At 40.5% G+C, this 13684-nt stretch overlaps 1 protein-coding gene across 9 annotated transcripts; it reads right to left on the bottom strand.

Annotated features, from left to right (window-relative positions):
• Positions 1-228: 228 nt before the first annotated feature.
• MED10 (mediator complex subunit 10) lies at positions 229-11671 on the bottom strand. Of its 9 annotated transcripts, none has more exons than XM_061994501.1 (6): positions 11535-11671; positions 11231-11314; positions 9606-9708; positions 3672-8853; positions 2469-2739; positions 229-1165 (listed from the first exon to the last, which is right to left on the bottom strand). In XM_061994501.1, the coding sequence occupies exons 1-4, from the start codon at positions 11654-11656 to the stop codon at positions 8758-8760; spliced, it is 405 nt and encodes a 134-aa protein (XP_061850485.1). In that variant the 5' UTR covers positions 11657-11671; the 3' UTR covers positions 229-1165; positions 2469-2739; positions 3672-8757. The 9 variants fall into 9 exon arrangements, with proteins under 9 accessions (XP_061850485.1, XP_061850487.1, XP_061850486.1 ...); XM_061994503.1 differs by having other exon boundaries at positions 2469-3758; positions 4089-8853; XM_061994502.1 differs by having other exon boundaries at positions 2469-3758; positions 5042-8853.
• Positions 11672-13684: the final 2013 nt, after the last annotated feature.

Below are 13684 nucleotides of genomic sequence, written 5' to 3'. Positions count from 1 at the left end.
ACTGCATCTGTAAGTTACCAGTGTATGGCCAGTAAAAGAACTGTATGTGACTGCTTTTCATGGGGCATGACTGCACCAGCCCTGTTTCCTCCATAAAAATTGTGCGTGTGCTAGAGGGGAGAGAGCTATTTGAGATTTTGTACACTCTGATTCCACTATCAGACATTAACTATATTTAAGGTCCATTAATCAAATTTTGTGGTTTTAAAAATAATAAAACACTCTGCGTAAACTCTGCAGCATTTTTTTTTGTTCATGTGGTACTACAGAAGGGGAAGGTAAGAAGTGGCTGAAGTCTGTCTTCTTGTTGGAATATCCGGATGCAGAAAGGCATAACCCACATGCTATAACCATGCTGCCATGCTCCTGATGTCAGACTGCAAGTCTTTTGCTGATGAGTCAGCTGTACTGTTGTCTTGGTGCAAGCAGCACTTTCCTTAGCTGCTACCAATCTTTTTTTGCTGACATGTGTCATTGGCTACTGATGCCTTCCCTTCTTCCAAACTGTTATCTAGAGATTCTTATGGTGCTTTCCCATAAATCCAATTCTGTTCATGCCGTCATCTCTTTATATCTGTTAAAAATCCTTGAGTATCCTTTATTACAGCAGTCCCTCAACCACAACACTGGCCAAACTCGGTGTCTTTCTCCACTGACGAATGTTCAGTTTACCAGTTTATCAACTGATAACCTGATATCATTGGTTTGACGGGGTGTTCAGATTTTTCTCAAGAAAATGAAATCCAGAGAAGGTCCTGTGTGTCCAGAAGTAGTTTTGTATTTCCTAACACAAAACTAGCCAGAGGTGATTCAAAATTATTGATCTTGACTGCAGGTTAGATTTTTTTCTACAACCTGGATGAAGTCATGACAGGCTCAGAGAGCCTTAAGGCACATGCCTTTCCTCAACATTTGTTATGAGCTGGTGAGGCTCTCAAGGCGCAGGGCTTTCTGCAGTCTTATCTTTAGGAAACAGAGTACACGTAGGGAAGAAGGGGGTCTATGGTTTTAGAGAGCTATGTTAGGTCCAGCCACCAAAAGTAAAGTATTCCTATTAAGCCTTCTGGAAGCACTAATTCAAACAGGAACAGCAGATATACTTGTCTCAGTTTTGGATCCAGATCAGAGATGTCAAGTGTAGATATCTTCCTTCCAGAAGAGTTCCCTATGGAAAGAAGAATCAAATATCAAAAAGTGTTATTAGTTTGCCACTACCTCCCCCTTTTTTTACTCATCTGCGTGAGCTATACTGAAATAGAAGAAAATAAACCACAGAATTAAACAGATAGAATAAAATAAATTGTATTCAAAAGTAGACAATATTTCTGTTCTCAAAGCTTCATTCCAGAACCTCAAATATGGAGAGACAGTCCTGGGTCTCAAGTCTTGCGCTTTTTGCAGTTTTCTTTTTCTCTTGAAAAGCAATAGTTTCTGAACATGAGGTTCAGAATTCATAAGTTAATCTCTCCTAAAGTATTTTCTTTTAAAGCTTAATAAACGTACACAGTACTATAGAATGACATGTGTGGGAATAACAGTAGTTCCTCTTGGTATCTGTGCTTATCTCCATGGCAGCTAAGCAATTTAGAAAAGAATAAGCAAATAACTTACTTCTCTCCGTCAGCCCTCTTCCCAGTTTTCTGTTGTTTGCTAGTGATACCTACTATGATATCTGGATCAGAAAATGTCAAGATTAAGAGAGTCATGTGCAAAACACCCTTGACAGTTCTGTTCCTGCTGAAGCTATGGTTATTCAGCTTGATCCTGTCCAATCTGGAGTGAGGAGGGATTAAGCAGTGAGTATTGTATCAGCTACTAGGTATCCACTAACAGCTCTCTCCAGAAGCAAGGCTGACAGGTCTTCCACCACACACATGCAGGACATATGCCCCAGCCTTAATCTCATTTCTCTCATCACAGAGCAAGTGAGTTGTGTTTGCTGTGCCGGACCAGGATCCCATCAAACTGGATAAGCCAGCTGAGACAAAAAGAAATTACACGGGGCAGATGGACTCCATCAGAGGTGAAAGATATGTGCCTCCGAGAGCCATAGCCCTGAACACCAGCCTCATACTGTCCTCTTTCACCCTCACATAGTTCCCCATAACAAACTGAAATCCAGCCATTTCTCATGGTGTTACACAAATGTTTGTCAGCTGCTCACTCCACTATTTGTTATGTGCAGCAATTTCTCTTGTTACGTTGAGTATTTTCTCATGGTCTTTTCTGTTATCCAAGCCTCAGGACAGGGCCTAGTCATCTCCCTATGTATTTCAGTGAGGAATGTAATCCATATGTCCCCTCATGCAAAAATCACAGAAAATTACAAACAATGTGTCCCTTTCACATGGAATCACAGAAGACTTGTTTGGAAAGGACTTCTAGAGGTCATTCAGGTGAATCTAGAGAAATGCCAAGGAAGGAAATTCACTACTTCTTTGTGCAACCTGTTTCAGCACTTATCTCACCATGGAAGAATCGCATCCTTACACATCACTGGCATTTTTCTTATTGCATCTTGTTGCTGGAGAAGTTTCTTCTTGTCACTCTACTGCACACATCCAACCAGAACCTGGTACAAAGTTCTCTAACTCAAGTGTAGTTGCTTTGAGACAGCAGATATTCCTTCTAACACTTTTCTTCTCCAGGATGAGCCAGCTCCTTCTGACCATCTGCAGCCACATGACCATCTTGATGGTCCTCCCCTAGGCTCACTCCAAGTGATGACTTCACATCTCTCTGGAACACAGCATGAAAGGGAAGTTTGCTCCTGTATCATATGAAGTTCCTTTTCCCTATCGTGTTCACATCAGCAATGTGTGGTTCAGGAAAATGACAAAGTAAAAATGTCAATGAAAACCAAATTACTTGATGAAAACAGAATTCATCTGTGTTTCCCCATAAATGGTTCCAAGAGACCATAGGGACATAGAGATATAAAAAATACATTACCAACTTCAGTTCTTCTGGAATCACTTCCCCTAAATCAAGGATATCACTTGTGCAGAGAAATGGAAGAGGATTTAAAGCATAACAGGCTGGGAAGCTATTACAGAGCTTTAAACACATGGAAAGATACTATCAGAAATTCAGAAAATGAACTTTATAGTACCTGACCAAGGATGTTAGTATTGTCAGAGTTGCTAAGCAACTATACAATAGTTATTCATTCTACAATTAAGTAAATTTTGACATTTAAAGACTGAATTAAAGTTTCCTCTGTACTATTAAGAGGAAATAAATTTTAATATGTAGTGGCATTGTACTTCTCACTTTTTTTGCTTTACAGTAGCCTGTCACAAACACTTTCATACAGTGGTTAAAAAATCTATAAAATCCTTAATCCAAACTTGGATACCCAGATGGAAACAGCCTTCTTTCCTCAGTTGTTCCCTTTTCTTTGATGTTTTTGTGTTACCAAACCTGAAGCTGATCTCTACCACTCCAGTCCTCTTTTTTTGTATCTGCATCTCTGTCAGTGTATGACAGAAAGACTTAATATAGTAATCAGCAGTCTGCTGAAGCCATGGCATCTTGTTTGATGCTTATGAGATTTACAAATTAAAATAAGTCCTGGTCAGCATAGATGTTTACTATTTTTTAAAAAGCTGCTGAAACCATCCCAGAATACTTTTTTTTTCTTAAATGATGCCATATTAAAAAAAACTTACAATTCCCAGTTTGTAGCACTGCAATAGATGAAATAGTGTTGTCAGAGGAAATAGTGTTGTCAGAGATTTTGAAGGTTATTCTACCACCTAAAGTTAAAAAGGTAATTTAGTGACATGAAGAAAGATGCCATAGAGAGAGCCACATAGGATAAGGGGGGAAATTATTTTAAAAAAGATCAACAGCTTAATATACTTTCAGATGTAAGTATCTAAGTTCGTTTGTGATTTTGTATCATATAGTAAATCTGTACCACATATGTAATGTTCTATTATTACCATTAAGTAACTTCTCAACAGTTGAAATGATTCTTATATTGACTGTACCATCAGTACAACGGGCCAAATGATGAATGCCAATTAGTAAAAGCTGGAGAGGTATTACAGATCTCAACAGATTGATTTACACTGGTGGAGCACCTGATTTTTGTTTTCCTTTGCACAGTAATCTCACTTGGCACGTCCCAGCTGCTGTTTGGGGAAGGGAGATGATTTAACATTTGCAGTCTACCCAGGGAGTTGTTTGTTATTAAACAAGGAAAAGTTTCCTCTGGGTGTTTTTTGAGGGTGAACAATAGCCCTAGATCTTACTCAAAGAGCACTTCTTGAGCACACAGTTGCATCATGAATATTTATCCAGCTGCATGCAAAAGTGCTGAGCATCTTGGCTAAGAGTTTCTACTTCTGCAAGTCCTTCTGCATCCTCCTTTGTTGGGAGAGTGCTGCCATAGCAACGAAGGGCAGCAGAAGGCAAGAGGGCTGACAGGCATGTATATAAAGCAGGTTGGATTTTCAGACTAATTAAAAGGTTTTGTGTTCTGAGTCACCTTGTAAATGAGAGATGATGTTTAGAAAGCTGCAGGTAAATCTACTCAGCAGAAAGTGGAGCAAATACACAAAGGTTTTTACGGTATTTGTCCTTTCTCAAATACAGTCTCTAATTTTTACGGTAAGCAATAGCCACACTCTAGAAAATTGGTTCCTGGATCATCTTGCTAAATAAACAAAAGGTGTTTTCATGAACCAGACTATAAAATTATTCACTCTAGTGATTTGCATCAGTGAAATTCTGCTGTCAGAATTCTTTTGGTACACTTGTCTGAATAAAATGGATTTGAGCAACTCTGCAACCTAATGCTGCTTCAAAATATTTTGTTCTCTTGATAGTTCAGGGCTCTTTCAATTTAAGGCTGACACGTTTTATGATTGTCTGTTGTACATGTGTGTGTGTGTGTGTATATGTACATACAAGTATTTCTAGTCTACCTGAGGAATGGGTATGGAGACAGCTGCAGTCTGATTTCTACATTTCTTCCACCTGTGGCCTATGTTTCTGTTTCACCCTATAATTCTGCAACTTGAACCACACTTACCACAGGAATATTGTGAAAATTAGTTATTTACAGTGCTCTTTGGAGATGCTCCATCCTCAGTCCTGCTGTTTTCTTGACAGTGGGCTGGTAATTTCTTTATGCAGTTTGAAAGTGCTGCTTCACACAAATGAGCAACAAGGAGACTTTTAAAACTGTACAAGGTGTAGACCTCACTGGAGCCTCTTCCTGATACAGAGTAGGGATGTGGGTTGCAGGGTTGCAAGATCAGATGGGGTTGTAAGAGCTTTACAGGGCCCCCTCAGATAATGTGAAGCCTGGCATACCCCCACATACCATCTTTACCTTATATCTGCGAGTAGAATAATTTGCAGTTGACAGTGTTTACTCAGAATGCTGAGGACATCTGGATGGACTTCTGTCCCTCACATGCTATTCCCTGCATGCTATTAATGAGACTTATTCTCTTACGGTTTCAGCTGATGAATCGTTGCTTTGGTAGCTCCTATCAGATACATAACCGATATAGCTTGCTCGTAAATTTGGAGTTTGTAAGGGTTAGTTTTCAAGTTACATCAAAATGACTGTGTCTAACACCTACTTCTCAGCTCTGCCAGATTTTTAGTTAAATGTTTTAATCTAGCTCAAGTTTTATAATTTAGCCTAAGAATGCCTGAGTGACACTTTATGGTTTCCAATATTAAGATTTTTGCTGGAATGTAGTAAGGCTCGTAAGATGATCTCTTTCGCCCTATATGTAAGCATTTTTTAAAGCTTCTTTATCTTCTCATCCTTTTACCTTAATGGTTGTAGACATTCTGGTTTTGTAATTTTTTATCTTAGTTAGAAGGAACCTAAACATTGGTGTTGTGTGAGAGCTGCAACTATATAAAAAAAATCCAATCAATGTGTATATTCTCTGCAGCAATGGGGCAGTCTCTTCCTTTGACGCATTGATCCTTTGAAATTAGCAAGCAATTTGGTGGTAAGTGCAGCTAAATAAATAGGCAGTAAATCAATACCTGCACTCAGGTCCCTGGGATCTACAGGTATTGCAAAAGCTGAAAAATTAAACAAGATTTTTATTCTACTGTACAGGGTCAATTGAGACTGGAAGAATACTGTCAGTTCTTCAATCTTCCATCCTGGCCCAGAACTGTTGCAAAGACAACTACTGTAAAAAAGGGTCAGAGTAGCCTGTCCTTCAAATCACTTTTCCCAAAATACTGCTGTCTGTAGCTATATCCAGAAGATAAATCAGTTCCAGTAATTTGCATATAATTATTGATGAGTCTTGAGGATACTTTCTTTGAAGGAAATACATATCCAATTAACCATGTATGGGATTATTAAGACTGTCTTCAAACTCCTCTTATTCTACTGATAACTGGACAAGTTATCTGTAACTTGCCTGGGAATTATTCTGCAGTTTTCTAGCTCTTGCAAAAAAAAAAAAAAAAGATTATCAAGATTGTTATAATACAATTAATTTTCAATACCTCTCTTGTGCTGTAGCTTTAGTCTGTATGAAATTACTCTAGCACCGGGTAAAGAAAGCAGCTGTTACAGCTAGTGGAGTTGCAATATGACCAGACTTTTCTAATCAATGTGCAATACTACCGCACAAAGTGTGTATATTCACTTATAAAACCAAAAATTATTATAAAATATAGAATTATATTTCGAAAAAAAGATTCCCAAGTTCTTACATGAGGAAATTTCAGTACAATATTGTATATACAGTACAGCAGTTACTTCACCAGAATCCTGGTTGTGTGCAGTTGGACTTCAAGAAGTCATTTTGTTTCTCCCCTTGCTTTAAGATAAGATCAGCTATGCCAGTTGTGTCATGAGCAAAGTCCTCCTGACAGAAACTCCATTTCGTTAACATGACACCTCTATCATTGCTTTGCCAATCTCACAGTAAGATTGGTTTTAATATCTAATTCAAATTTCTCTTTCTGTAATTTTAGCACCTACCCTTTATCCTTTTTGTACTTACAAACTATAATTTGAATCATATTGATTGGAAGAAGCCTCTAGAGTTCATATAGCCTGGCTCCTGCTCCAGAGCTGACTCCTATACTAGATCAGGCTGCTTCAGACCCAATCCCACCGACTCTTAAAAAAATCCAATGCTGGTTGGAAATTCTACCACCTGTCTGGTCAACCCATTCCAGTGCTTCCCCTACAAGTTAGTTTACATCCCAGCAAAATGCTGACTTGCTCTACAGAGGAATCTTACCCATTTTGTCTTCATTTAATTTCTAGAGCTTTTTTTTCCCTAAATTGGTGTGACAAAAACCAACAACCTGAACACACCTAAAAACGCTGTCAAGACCTTTAATGGACTAGACAAGTCTGCTGAAGAGTACACTGACAGAGCACTTTTTTGGAGCTCCTGCCCAATACCACCAAGTTTATCAACTAAAGAAAGAATTATTATGAAAAGGAATTCATTTGCTGATGCAAAAAAAAAAAAAAAACCAAAAAACCAACCAATGTTGTACTTCAGAAAATGGTCTAGAGGTTGATAGGGCTAGGACAGAGGCTAGACTCAATGACCTTCAAGGTCTTTTTGAGCTGAAATGATTCTATCTGGAAGGACAAATCTAAGTACAGAAGGTTCAGTGTTCATGAATACCTAAAATTCAAAGAGGCCCTCTCTCTCCCACTGCCAAACTGGCCCCCTGCAGCATCAGGATGCCCCTTGGCAGGGGAAGGGGGCCAATTGATATTGTATGGGTCTGGACTGCCCCACCTCTGAGCAGCTACAACACAGGACAAATTACTAATGCTTAAAGTCAGAGTAACCAATGCACAAAAGCTCCTGCTTCAAGTACTAAAAGGAAGTTTTTCCCTCATAAAACCAAAAGACTGAGTTTAAATCATCTTCAGATAAAAAACAAACTTTTAACAAGTTTTGATATATGTTTTAATTCTATCAATGAAAGACCAAAGAATATGCTATCTTTCCACAGCTTTCAGTTAATTCTCCAGAGAGGAGCATACAATAGAAAGCTGACAAAACCTGCAGATTTTGTTCAAACTTTAACTTGACAATTTGCTTACAGAAAAATGGAGAGACAAAAGCTTACATTAAATACTATACAAAATATTAACATTGTTGAGGAACTAGTCTCCAAATATGCTCACTTTCCACATAGGCAGACATCTGCACTGCAGCTCATTGAGCAAAACAAGAGTATCTAGAGGTTTCCTTGGCTGCAATTCATCACAACACATGAGAATGCAGCCCTTAATGGGCTCTGGTTCAGTACAATTTGGCCAGACGAGAGCAGTCAACTCTTTGTACTGTAATAAGAAAAAAGCAGCTCATGACTGAAAAATAACCAAGTATAATAAATAAATTTATCTTAAAAATAGATAAGCCCACAATCCTGGAGCACACTTTTCAGGAGGAAAAAAAAAAAAAAATCCACGATTTTCTGCTCTGGAAATATGTTTTGTGGCAAATGCTATGTATTGATGACCTGTATGCAATTACATCTCCAAAACCTTTCAGGGAAGAAGGCTAGGTTACCACAGGGTCAACTGCAGTCTTTGAGTAAAAGTCTTCCAAAAGATTCAGTAGCTTCAGCCCAGAACCATCAGCAATCATTGAGCTCCTTTACAGTCTGTGGCTGCAATTTTTAGTAGTTATTACAATGGACTGGATTCCCCCTCTCACTAGTCAAGGTTTTTATAGAGCGGTGACAGTCCATGGAATTGACATTTTAGAGCTATCAAAGGCCATCTTAAGGAGGAGGATCTTCTCCTCGAATAGCTTTGTACTTTGCCATATCTTCTGGGAACACCTTTGTCAGTTCTTGAATTAACAGACTTTTAAATTTCTGGAAAGAGAAAAAAAAAGGTATATGCACATCATCTATATAACATCACTTGCTGAAATCAAAGAAGTTATCTGACAAACAGAAATGTTCTTCTACAACACTGTCCTACATTTCAGTGACCTAAGAGAACAGTAATCAAAAAAACAATCCCTCAAAACCATTCACACAAACACAGAAAGTTACCTCTAGAAAATTCACAGAAGATGCTCAAGATAAATCCACTAGGAAAATGACAGGCAAAGTAGAATGCTTTTAATTTCCCATAAGTTAACTAACATTTTCACTTGAGAAACACAAAGTAGTCAGATCTTTCTGGTAAACTTTAGTGCATCAGTAGCTGGCTGACCTTATCATGCAAAGCCAATAAATGTGGACTCCCTTTTACCTCCAAAAAACAATTCACACCTAGTTTAGAGACCCATAATTCTTCCTAGACCTTTTACAAGCACAGACCATATCAAAAGAGAAGCTTAAAATATATGGAAATATGTCCACCTCTAATGCTGCATACATGAAAATAAAACCATAGTGACATCTCCATCTCCAACTTTGGGATAAACTACAAGTTTCCTTTCCAGAACAGGCTACATTAACATCAATTAACATAAAGGCACATAGAGTAATTCCTAATACAAATCATGCAATCAAGGAATTTACTAATTGCAAAAGTGGAAATCCATGATATATTTACAGAAAAGCAGGAACTTATGAAATACATTATTATGTAATTACTTTCACTATTTATGGCCTACCTTCATTGTGTCAATTTTTCCCTTTACTTGCTCATTTTTAGCCAGAGCTCGCTCCAGACACTCTTTAGTATAAAGCTGAGGGTTGCGGCCTTGGTCTATGTATCTGAAAATAGAAGAGATACTACCTAAACAATTATATTCCTCCTAGGATATTCCCCAAGGTACAGAATTATTCACCTTACTATCTTATGTTACTATTATTATCTGAAATGTGCATTTAAAAAACACAGTTTAACTCCGCCATTTTCAAGACAGCTCAAGACAGACTAGGCCATCGTCAGAAGACAGCTGGTTTTGTACATTGTTTTAAATCTTTGTTTCCAGAAAGCCTTCAAAAAGATCGTTAAAAGCAAACAAAAACCTGACTACCCAAATTTCTCACAGGCAGTAAGCAAATGGGAATGAAGAAACATGGTGCTATTCAAAGCAACTGCAAAGGCACTTAACCATAAAGCAGCTTAGAAAGTATATTGTGAGCAATAAGCACATAGCAACACAGGACCCAGTAGCTCAAGGGTGAGAAGGAAGTCTACATACACGGTAAAGAACAAAGAAAGTCAACACATCTGTACTGGTAAGCATGCAAAGATATTTTGACTTTGTGATATATGTGCCTGACAAAGGGAAACTTCATCAGAACATTTAAGACTGTCTTCCAGATAGAAGGCCCAACTGAAAGAGAGTCCTGCATAGTCTATACACTAGAACACAGCAAACCAGTGATGTTTGGGCTTACACAGAACACTACTAAATTAATTGTAAGCTATATCATAAAAGCTGTCATTTATAGCTCTCCCTCTACATTTGTGATTTTGCTTTTAATGTTATAATTCTCTGCCCACAAGAAGATTGTCACTATTGGAACTAAACCCCCGAGTACCATTCCAATTTATTTTCACTTTCAACTTTAAAATCCTGATTCTAGCCTTGGGTAAGCATGCACTTCCAAAATGAAATTCTATTTACTAAAGTCACCACTAATTCAAGAGATTCAGTATGATCAATCTATACAACTACCTGAAAGAGTTGTAGTGAGGTGGGGGTCAATCTGTCCAGTAATGAACAACAGGACAAAAGGAAATGGGCCCAAGTTGCAACAGGGGAGGTTTAGATTGGACATTAGGAAGAACTTTACTGAGGAGATTGTTAAGCACTGGAACAAGCTGCCCGGGGAGGTGGTAGAGTCATCATCCCTAGAGATATTTAAAAGACTCACAGACTACCTGCTGAGGGACATGGCTTGGCAGTGTTAGGTTAGTGGTTTGACTTCATGATCCTAGAAGTCTTTTTCAAACTGTACTGATTCACACAATGGTAGGGGTTCAAAGGGATCCTTAGAGATCATTCTGTGATTCTACATGTAATGACAATGTGAATTAAAAAGAAATCAAACAAACATAAGAATATCTGAAAGCAGGTGCGCTATTTATCACTTCTCTTACCCTTCCTCCTCACAGGCTGAAGGCACCTCTTATCTGCTGCCTGCTCATGCTCTCATGAGACATTTGGAAGACAAGGTTTAAGAAACAAAACATACAGTCCTCCGGGAAAACACCCGCGTTGCAAAGACCACCTCAGATCGCACCTACCACATCGCCTTCCCTTCCAGGGACAAAGTTACTCACTCGAAAACCTCCAGAGGCACGCTGATATCGTGAAGCTGCTGCCGGCATTTGTCGATATCCTGTAAGCCTGTCACCATGCAATTCCTGTAATTAGAAAATGGGGTAGTTTTAGCCAAACCAGGCTAAATCCAGCGAGGGTGATCCCGGTGAAGCCAACCAAGATCTCCGGTCCCCTGAAGCTGAGGGACAGGACTGGGACGGGAGAAGGTGGGGAGGCGGAAAGTGCTCTGAGGCCTGACCTGGCAAGGAAATTGGGGGGGGGGGGGGGGGGAGGGTGTGACCAAGGGAGAGCCGAACTACTCACAATTTCTGATTGAGACCAGTCTGGCTGCTGGGCTGGAAGTCGCTAACGATAATGCCGAGCTGGCGGATGTTTTCCACGAACTTCTCAAGATGTTCCTCCAGAGAGTCGAACTTCTCCGCCATCGCCGTAACACACACAAACCCCACCCCTTCCCCCCGCCGCCTTCCCCCATCAGCTCTTCCGGCCACCGCGTGCATGCGCAGAAGGAGGGAGGGGGGGCAAAATGGGGGTGGCCACGCCCAAGCCTGACGCCCTGGCGTAGGGGAGCTGGGGGAGAGGCGGCGGAGGGGCAGATGAAATTCAAACAGAGGAGGCAAACGGAAAATTTTTGGGAACCCGGTTAGAGCTGGAGAGCAGTTTGTCGTTTCGTAGAATACTTTTGGTTGTTAAAGACCTTTAAGATCATTGAGTCCAATCCCTAACCTCACACTGCCAAGCCCACCACTAGCCCATGTCCCTCAGCACCTCATCTACATGGGTTTTAAATATCGCCAGGGATGGGGACTCTACGACCTCCCTGGGCAGCCTGTGCCAATGTCTTAACAACCCTGTCAAGGAAAAAAAAAAACAAACCAAACTTCCTAATGTCATCTCTGTTAGAACTTCAGGCCATTTGCTCTTGTCCTCTCATCTATTGAGAGAAGAGACCAATCCCCACCTCACCACTGTCTTGTTCCAGGTAGTTGTATAATCTCCCCCATACTAAACACCCCAAGCTCCCTCAGCAGCTACTCATAAGACTCGTTCCCTAGACCCTTCACCTGCTTCATTGCCTTTCCCTGGTCACATTCCAGCACCTCTTGTAGTGAGAGGCCCAAAATTGAACAAAACTCTTATAGTTCAGGCCCATCCAGGAACAAAAGATCACTATCAGCCGTAAGCACCTTTGGAACACAGTAAGGACAGCAGGGCTCAATTGCCACTTATGTTTCAAGGCAAAACAGATAAGACTACTCAACATGGGGAAAAAAACCAAAAAATTAATTTAATCTACCACCAACCAAAAACATAAACCCCAAAACATAACAAACAGAAAACAACGGAGAGTGGTACAATGATGAAGAGCAGAACCAGCCCCTTAAGACCACCTTCTCCCCACCACTCCTCTCCTCCTGGGCTCAAAGCCCTGATCCTGGTGTCTTTACTTCATCCCACCCCAACCCACTCAGGAGGACAGGGAATGGGTGTTTCAGTCAGTCTTTCTGTGATAGCTCCTGCCACTTGTCTTGCCTCAAAGTAGATGGACTCCTCAACAGTCCTCGCTGCTCCACTGCAGGGTCCCTCACAGGCAGCCCTGCACAGGCCACTCCAACAGTTGTTCATCCCAAGGGCTGCAGTTCTACTCCACCTCCTGTGTGGGTCTCTGTGGCCCACAGGCATTCCAGCACAGCCTGCACCATGGCCACCTCTCCTGCTCATCTGGGCACAGACACAGAGCTGCTGGTGGCTCTTAGTCCTACCATTACCTTCCATGGGTTGCAGGGGGACAGCCTGCATTCTCACCATGGGTTGCAGAAGAGTCTCCTGTCTACTATGCCTCCTTCCTCCCCCTCTGACTGTGGGGTCCACATGATCACCTCTATCTTGTACCACCATTCCTTTTCTGGCTCAGATTTCCCTTCTTAAATAATGATTGCAGAGGCACTAAATTGGCCTGACTAGGCTGGAGGTGGGTCCACCTCAGAGCCGGAGAATGTTTCAATAACTGATTAATGGGACAGCACTGCAGCCCTCTCCCACTGTTACCAAGCAAAAAGTGGCTCCATGCAAACCCACAGTAACAGTATTCAAGGTGTGGCCTCACCAGGGCTGAGTACAGGGGCATAATCACATCCCTGGTCCTGTTGGCCACACTAATTCTAATATAAGCCAGAATGCCATTGGCCTTCTTGGCCACCTGGGCACACTGCTGAATCATGTTCATCTGGCTGTCAACCAGCATACCAGTTTCCAATGGCTTCTTTTAATTACGTGTCTCACTTCATAGAAGGATGCTGAGTTGCACAGCAGTCAGGAGATGAATTCAAGACAAAAGTATGAGATCTATAGACCCTGAGTTGTACCAGTTAGTATTTGCTTTAGGCATTGTGGATTTATAAAATATGTGATTGCAAATAATGAGAATTATTTTTTTAACCTGAAGGTAATCA

The sequence above is a fragment of the Colius striatus genome, chromosome 4, assembly GCF_028858725.1.
Source record: "Colius striatus isolate bColStr4 chromosome 4, bColStr4.1.hap1, whole genome shotgun sequence".
Lineage (NCBI taxonomy): Eukaryota > Metazoa > Chordata > Aves > Coliiformes > Coliidae > Colius > Colius striatus.
Note: the sequence above shows the minus strand (reverse complement) of the source record. Positions and strands in the feature narration are given on the sequence as shown.